The 8990-nt window shown below is 40.9% G+C and overlaps 1 protein-coding gene across 1 annotated transcript; it reads right to left on the reverse strand.

The window, feature by feature from the left end:
• Positions 1-4267: 4267 nt before the first annotated feature.
• Positions 4268-4625, reverse strand: LOC103125671 (large ribosomal subunit protein eL38-like). Its single transcript, XM_060179186.1, has one exon. The coding sequence runs from the start codon at positions 4531-4533 to the stop codon at positions 4321-4323; it is 213 nt and encodes a 70-aa protein (XP_060035169.1). The 5' UTR covers positions 4534-4625; the 3' UTR covers positions 4268-4320.
• Between the last annotated feature and the right edge of the window lie 4365 nt (positions 4626-8990).

Consider the following 8990-nt stretch of genomic DNA (forward strand, 5'->3'; position numbering starts at 1 on the left):
GGTAATGTTTGCATTCAGGTATACTACCACCCAGACCCAAGCTTTTAATTTAAACCACTTCCATGCACCTTCTGCTTCTTTGAATAAATCCTGAGTGGTGGTGGTTTGCTACTAGGAGCATGGTATGTTCCCCTCTTAACACATTCCTATAACTGGGCATCAGTTCCTTAACCATATATGAGAACTATTTTTTTTTTCTGAAGATTCTGAATGTAGTGTAACTAGATGGTGAATTTCAGGCCGCTGTTGGAGTCATTCATGTTGCCACAAGGACACCTTGGTGAAATAAAAACCCAGGCCTAGGACTGTGTAGTGTTTCAGTTGTGGTTAGACTATAGCCATGCTACTTCCTGATTTCATCTCAGACATAAAATTGTGGGCCAGGGTTTGTTTGCATGGTTTCTGTGAGGGGAATCTTCTCCCTGATCCACTCTGGAACAAAATAGTATTTCTTTTGGCTGTGGGTTACTATTTAATCAAATCATCTGGGGCACTTTGAGGAAATGTTGGCTTTCTCTGTGACCACTGGAAAAGGCTCAAAATAGATTCGTATAGTCTGTGAACTCCCAGCAACCACATTTTTCCTTTTCTTTATAAAGAGCAGTTGCAAGGACAAAACTGATGCAGTGCAGTTATCCACAAAAAGACAAGTTATTTTACTTGCCTTGTAAAATTGTGACATTAGTGAGACCTACTATAGACCAAAAGAAGTTACATACAAGCCTTTTAAAAGTTTACAAATGGTTAGAAATTAAAACTGACCTGGTTATAACTTTAAGCAACAAATGTATCTTTAGAGAAGTCATTCTCTTCTTCCCTTCTTCATATCCATGAGGTTGGTAGCAAGCACAGATTTCTTCACATGAATCCCAGCAGCCATTTCTTCATAAGCTGATATTTCATACCCAATGCTGGACTATACAATGACTGAGCTGAAAAAAATAAAGAAAAATAGCCAAACTTTAAAAATCTAGCTGTGTACATTGCTTAGCTTTGATATGCCTTGTCAGCTTCTTTACCACTCAGTTTTTCATTTGCTAAGTGGGAATAATAATGATTCTTGGGGGTAATAGATAGCAAAATGGTTATGCAAAAAGACTCATGCCTGAGGCTCTGAAGCCCCAAGTTCAATTCCCTGCATAACCATAAGCCAGAGCTGAGCAGTGCTCTGGTTTAAAAAAACAGTAATAATAACAAAAATTCTTTCTGTATCCTAGAAGGATGCTGTAAAGTTGGCTATGGGACAATAGATAAGAAAGAGCTCTAAAAACAACAGAATTTACAACAAAGATACAACAGAGGTTTGCTCTAGGTTTTTTAATATTTTTAATTTAAATCTAGAATGAATTCCTGGTCAGTTACCAAACAGGCACCTAAGAAGTGACCTTTCTGCTGCTTATAAGTGGTTGTGAGCCTTATTTGAGAAGATTAGAAGGTGGAAAGGGGAGTCCTTGGGATGCTACAAGGTGTCTTCTCATACTCACAGATAAAGAGGCCATATTGCCTCTCAACTTCCTTCCTACTTCCTTTTCACTTCACCCATCCATCCTCTTTCATCCTTTCTCCTTCCCTCTTGGCTTCCTTTCTCCTTCCTCCCTCATTCCCTCTCCTCCATCCTTTCTGTTATTCATTCCCCTCTTTCTTGCTTTCTTTCCATCTCCGTGTGTGTGTGTGTGTGTGTGTGTGTGTGTGTGTGTGTGTGTGTGTGTGTTTTGCATAAATCCTTGCATTTCTGTGAGGGCTATCCATTCTCTCACTCAGTATTCAGATGGCACACCAACCCACCGCATTAACCTACTTTATCAGCTGTTACTACAGCAATTTGAACCAGACCATTCTCTCTGGTCTCCAGTATTGGCAGGACCACTTACTGGGGTTGTACTAAATCTATTGAACTCCATTGTCCCTAACCTGATATGAGTTACTTGCCACAGCCTTGCTGTCATAGTCCTTTCCAGATGCCTTAACACAGTACCACAGACTGAGGCAGCTGAAGCAACAGAAATGTTGCATAGTTATCAAGGCTAGAAGTCCAAGACCAAGGTGTCCTTCAGAGGCTTGCAAGAGAGAACCTATGCTGAGCCTCTCCCAGTTTTCTGGCAATCCTTGGCCAGCTAGATTAAACTTGACTTTTAGAAGCATCATTTGGGGGCTTGGGAGACAGAACAGTGGTTATGCCAAAGACTTTCATACCTGAGAATGACATCCCAGGCTCAATACCCAGGACCACCGTAAGCCAGAGATGAGCAGTGATTTGGTCTTTCTCTTTGTATCTCTCTCTCTCTCTCTCATAAAAACATAAAATAAAATAATTTTGTTAAAGGAGGTTCACTTGGATCTCTGTCAGTCCAATTTCCCCCCTTTCTGTAAGGTCACTAGTCATATTGGACCACAGCCTACTCTAATGTCTTCATCTTAAGTAATTACATTTACAGCATTCGTTTCCAAATAAGGTCATATTCTGAGGCCATGGGAGCATTCCACATATTAGGAGACAAAATTCAAACTGTATCACTTGCCTGTAAGCAAATGCTATGTATCAGGAGGAAAGATGTAAGAGAGTAGGACAAAAGGGAAGAGGTGAGAAATATTGATGAAGTGTATGAGATAGGAAAGTGACATGTCCAAAAGGAAGGTCAAGGCAGCAGAGAGAAACAGATCAATACCCCAAGAGCAGGCTAAGGGGTCTTATTTTGTTATAAAATATGCTAACTTGACAATTTCCAATAGGACAGAAGAAAGGGAAAATTTGCTTTTTTTTTTTGCAAGTAAGCATATGATTTAGGTTGGACTTAATTCTCTGGAGTGTTTTCCTGGCCAAGGATGTTGACTTGCCCATAGTTGTACCCTCTCCCTAAAAGAAGCTACCACCCTATGACTGGTTGTTGCTGATCCCTTGTTTTGACTCAGGATACCTCTGAAAGATCATTCTAGCTGTAGTATTCCTTGAAGTACACCCATTTCTCCTTTTATCTAGTTCTACTTTCCTTGTCGATTCTCAAGTTTTAAATTTGGAAGCACTCCTCAATTCAATTATTTTTTTAAAATATTTTTTCATTTCATTTCTCTTTTCTTCCTTCCTTTCTTTCTCTCTCCCTTCCTTTCTCCATTTCTTTCTCTCCCTCTTTCTTTCTTTCACTTTTATGGAGGGTAAGAAAGACGGAGAGATACTTGCAGCACTGCTCTACCACTTGTGAAGCTTCCCTCCATATAAGGGGGGATCAGGGGCTTGAACCCAGCTTCTTGCATATGGTGACATGGACAATCTACATGGTGTGTCATTGCCCACACCTGTTAAATTCTTGCTCACATATCTTAGTATCTCAGAATTTATTTCTCTGAAAACACAACCACTAAAGTTGGTACTGGGTCTAGTCCTAGAAGCAGCCCTAAGAATGTTATTTTGGAAATGGCTTAGCTGCCATCAGGTTGGTCATGAAACACTAATCTGGATCTCTGCCCTTCTGAGCTTGTCTAAATCTAATTATTTCCTAAAAGTCCCCACCTCCAAATACGAAACATCTGCTAGGCATAGACAGGACAAATCCTGGGGCTTTACCAGTCTCTTAGTCAATGGTTGTCCTTTGGAGAGTGACTCAGTACTTGAGAGTCTCCTCTTTCCAGAGAATTGTCTCATGTTTTTCCCCTATGGAAAAGAACTCCGAGTCACAGGAAGCTCTGCCCTGAGGGACTTCCCTTTGTTCACCGTCCTGTCAAAGAACTACCCACACCCACCTCCCTATGTGCTACTGCACCCTTGTGTTCATGTCTTTTTCTACTGACCAACACTCAAATCCTTGACTCAGTTATTAGTGATCTTTTAAAAAAACTTTTATTTATTTATTTTTAAATATTTTATTTATTTTCCTTTTATGTTGTCCTTGTTGTTTTTATCATTGTTGTGGTTATTATTATTGTTGTTATTGATGTTGTTATCGGATAGGACAGAGAAATGGAGAGAAGAGGGGAAGACAGGGATGGGGAGAGAAAGACACCTGCAGACTTGCTTCACCGCTTGTGAAGTGGCCCCTCTGCAGGTGGGGAGCCGGGGGCTTGAACTGGGATCCTTACACTGGTCCTCAAGTTTCACACCATGTGCACTTAACCCACTATGCTACAGCCCAACCCCCACTTATTAGTGATCTTAGGGACAGATATATCTGTAGAATGAACAGAAACTAAGGAGGGGTGGTGAGGAAGCAAAAGGAAGACAACCATAGAAAATCACTATACACAACCCTATTTCTTTCTTTTTTCTTTTTAAAAATTTTTATTATTTTTTAAAATAATTTTAATGTAGTTTAAATCAGCACTCCTGCTTCATTTCAGCTCTTTTACTGCCAAACCTGGGAGCAGGGACTGCTTCAGTTTCTCTGTCTTCTCCTTGTCTGTGATGACCAATGTATAAAGGCACCTGCTGCACCACACTTTAAACTTCACATTATCTTTGTTCTTCTTGATCTTGACAGACTTGGTGTCCTTGTGCCGCGCCATCAACAGGAAGTCCGTGATCTCCTCGATCTTGCGTGGCATGGTGACCAGGTGTGCAGCGCACTGCGGCCACCGGCACCTACAGGCAGAGAAATGCTCTCAGGGAGCTGTGAGCAACACGGAAGGCGGAAAAGGACCCACAAGCCTATTTCTTGCACAGTCTTCAGAACTGAATGAAGAGAGGTGAGGCCCTAGACAAAAATTGGCTCCACAAATCTGTTAGCATTGGATGGTCCTTCCCTAAAAGAATTTGTGGCCATTTATTTTATTTTTAAAACTTTTATTTATGTATTATTTATTGGAAATAAAGAGGGAAATCAAGAGGGAAGGGGGAGATGGAAAGGTTGGGGGGCTTGTAGCACTGCTTTACTACTAGTGAAGTTTTCCCTATGAAGGTAGGAACCAGGGGCTTGAATCTAGACCTTGCATGTTTTAACATGTCTGCTCAACCAGATTAATCACCACCTGGTCCCTCTATGACCATTTATTTGAATGAGTGTTCCCTGGGGAAATTCACGTGTTTGGAGGACTAGTAGACATAGGCTCCAAACTAGTGCTGATACCCATAAGGTAATTCCCACTCCCACACTAGGGTAACAAAGAGTCTGGGAATTTATGGAGTTATTTATGTATGTCTACTACTCCCATTATCTGTTTAGTGTTATTTCCTTGATGTAATTGTATCACCAGAATAAACAAAAGTGGTAGTTAGAGGAACCCCCACATTTATTCCTTGACGTCTGGTGAGGGGTAATAACAGCCTTTGAAATTTCACCTTTCCTTTTTGTTGTTGTTGTTGTTTGTTTGTTTTGTTTTTCCTCCAGGGTTATTGCTGGGGCTCAGTGCCAGCACTACGAATCCACTGCTCCTGGAGGCCACTTTTTCCATTTTATTGGATAGGACAGAGAGAAATTGAGAGGTGAGGAAGACAGACAGACAGAGAGAGAGAGAGAGAGATACCTGCAGACATGCTCCCCCATTTGTGAAGCATTCTTCCTGCAGGTGGGGAGCGGCAGCTTGAACCTGGATACTTATGTGGATCTTTGCACTTTGTACTATGTGTGTTTAATCAGATGCACCTCCACCTGGCCTCCTTTTCCTTAGAAAAAACAAAAGCATCATCACATCCTCGGGGAAGGGAAGATTAATGTCATTCTTAAAAATCTAAAGGGTTCAGGGGTGCCTCACTACACATTAGCCCAGTCCCCACAAAACCCAGGCAGATCTCTTGGGACAACCATTGACAGTCAACAAACTGTATTAAGTAAAAGTCCCAATTACAGTTGATGTGCTGGGTATAGCATCTTTGCTTGAGTAATGTGAGAAGGGTTCAGTCAATGTAGGCAACCATCAATCTGGCAAATGCTTTCTTAACCCTCAACTACTAAAAAGGGGGGTCAGAAACAATTCATGCTTACATATTGGGTAATTATATACATTTATGATATTGACTTTGGACTATGTGTGCTTTGTCATCCTCTGTCATAGTAGAGTGAATGGAATAGAGTTATCTAAAGAGCCCTCTGCCTATCTCACTGGTTCACTATAGTGACAGCACAGTAATCTGAACAGATGAACAAGCTGTAGCAAGTATGCCAGAGGCTTCGATAAGGGACACATGCTTCAAAGGGTAGGGGATACGCTTAATGGGAATTCAGATTTCTTCCATAGCAGTAAAGTTTTTAAGGATCCAGTTGTCTGGAATATGATAGAACATCTCCAAACTAAAGGACAGATGATTATATCTTGTACCACTCACCACTAAGAAGGAAGCAAAACGTATTATGGGTCTTGGCTTCTGGAAGCAACTCATTCCATAGCTAGGAATCTAACTGACTGCCAACTCTGGTGGTATGCAAAGCAGTAAAGAGCCCAGGCCTATGCTGTGATGCATGCAATGATCAGCCTTATGGTACAAAAGACAATACAGGTATTGAAAGATACAGTGGTGTCAAAAGATGTCAGATGATGTGCACATCAAAGGAATCTGTTAACAAAATGAAGGTCAATCTACTTGTGAATGAAAGAAAATATCTGAAGAACAAACAGTTGGTAAGTGGCGAATATCCAAAATACATAAGGAACATATACAACTCAATTGTAAAAACAAATAAATCTAAAATTCCATTGTAAAATGGGCCAGAATTCCGAAATTGTCATTTTTTTTCCAAAGACATATGGATCGTCAAGACTTACAGGAAGAGCTGCTTAACATCACTAGTAACTGGGAAGTTAAAAATAGAATCTGATATTGGTTAGAATGACTGTTATCAGAGATAAGAGATAACAAGTTGGTGAGGATGTGGAGCAAACAGAATCCCTGTGCCCTGTTGGTAGCAATGTAACGTTGTGCAATCACTATGGGAAAAAGTATGGAGTTTCCTTAAAAATTAAAAATAGAAATCCCATATGTCCCAGCAATTCCATTTTAATTCCATGATATATCTGAAGAAGATGAAAATAAGCTGGAGAGATCTATGGATCTGTATGCTCACTGAAACATTTAAAAAATATTGATTTTTCTGATACCACTGGTTTATAAGACTATCAACGTTTTAGAAGTAAAATTTCACACTTCTTCAAACTATGTTAACATGCCACACTCACCACCAAAGTACCAAAATACTTCACCAAAATCTACAGATGCCTTCCAGCTTTGTAACGCCAACATCCTTAATTCCCTTTGGTAACCTCAGTTCTGCAGTCTTGAATCTAAAGATGTGTTTTTCATTAGACTTGACTTGTTCCCTTACATTGTTTCTCTGTACACCCTATATGAGTGAGATAGCCAGTATTCTCTTTTTATATAAATACTCCCAATTTTCTTATAGGGCCAATTTAGTGGTAATACATCCCTTTCCATTCATTGTTCTGGGAAGCTCTTTATTACATCTTCCAATATGAATGATGTTGTAGTTGGGTGGAGAATTCTAGCTTAGAGATCCCATCCCTAGGCAGCAACCACATTTCTGTGGTTAAAAAAAAATAATGATGCCTGGCAGAGGCTATAACACCAAAATTGAGCCATCCTGGGTGGGAATCAGGAATAGGAATTGGAATTTCTAAGTACTCTACTGTCACAAGGTCGATGCGGGTGAGGACTCAGGTCTGAGAGAAGACTGGGAGCTGGCTTCCAGTATGTGAGAGTGCACACACTCTGGGACTGGTATAGAACAGAGCCTGGCAGACTGTGGGATGTTGAGGAGCAGGACAGATTTCCCAGATGAAATTTCCATACCTTAGAGATCTCTTCCCTCTTGTAGCTTGAATGCTGGCTTTGTGTTCTTTGATTGCAAGTCCATTGCTGTGCAGAGTTTTTTTTCTTAAGTATTTTATTTATTTATTTATTTATTTAATTAACTTTTGAGAGAGATGCAGAAAGAGAGAGACACAAAGAGAGAAACACCAGAGCACTGCTCAGCTCTGGCTTATGGCGGTGTGAGGGATTGAACCTGGGACTTCAGAGCCTCAGATATGAGAAGTCTCTTTGCATGACCATTTTGCTATCTACCCCTGCCCTAGAGTGAGTGGTTCATATATTGGTGATTTTGCTGTTATTGTAGGAGGAGGTAATCAAAAATCCTTTTTGTTTGGTCATCTTGGCTCTCCCCTGAATCTTTTTTAAAATTATCTTTATTAAGTAGAGCACCAAAGTAAAAACCCAGTGGTGAGGGGTAGACATGCAGCTTCCTGGGCCAGTGGGGGGTGGGAGTGGGTGGAAGGGATGGGTCACAGTCCTTTGGTGGTGGGAATGGTGTTTATGTACACTCCTAGCAAATAAATCAGTAGTTAATTAATATGAGAGGGGGAAAATCAATTGTATGTCTCAAAGTTTCTCAAAACACAAACTGAATCTTTTTAATATATAGGCTGTGTATTGGATATGCGGACTCTCTCAAAAGCCTAGACCAAGCAGATTAGAAGCATCCAATAGCACAGCTATATACAAGATACTGGATACTGTACAGCAAACCATAACAAAAGGACTTTTCAAAGTTAACCCAATTAACAAATAATGTGATGATAATATTAACCATCGATTGTCTTTTTGAACCCTAAGACAGCAGGAACCTCACATCTCCACTATAGAGCCCCTACTTCCCCCAGTCCTGGAACCCTTGGATAGGGCCCACTTTCCCGTATGTGTCGTATGCTTTACATTGGTTTGTTCTAGCCCTCCCCCGCCAAGAGAATTGGATCAGTCCTGTTAATTTGGTGGGCCTGCTTGGCCCCGCCCCAAGGAACCCCGAGAGAGGGTTCCTGAGTCCGAGAGTTCCGGAGTTCCTGAGTTCGAGAGTTTCAGAGTAAGAGAGAGTTCCACAGTGGAAGAGTTTCAGAGGGTTCCCCAGTACGAGAGTTCCAGAGTGCCAGAGTTGGAGAGTTCCTGAGTTCAAGAGTAAGAGAGAGTGTTTGTGCCGCCGCAAAGAGACAGCAGAGTTCTGTTTGGTGATTAGTTTGTCTTAGTTTATGAATCGTTGTTCCTGAATAAAGAAATACAG

The sequence above is a fragment of the Erinaceus europaeus genome, chromosome 19, assembly GCF_950295315.1.
Source record: "Erinaceus europaeus chromosome 19, mEriEur2.1, whole genome shotgun sequence".
NCBI lineage: Eukaryota > Metazoa > Chordata > Mammalia > Eulipotyphla > Erinaceidae > Erinaceus > Erinaceus europaeus.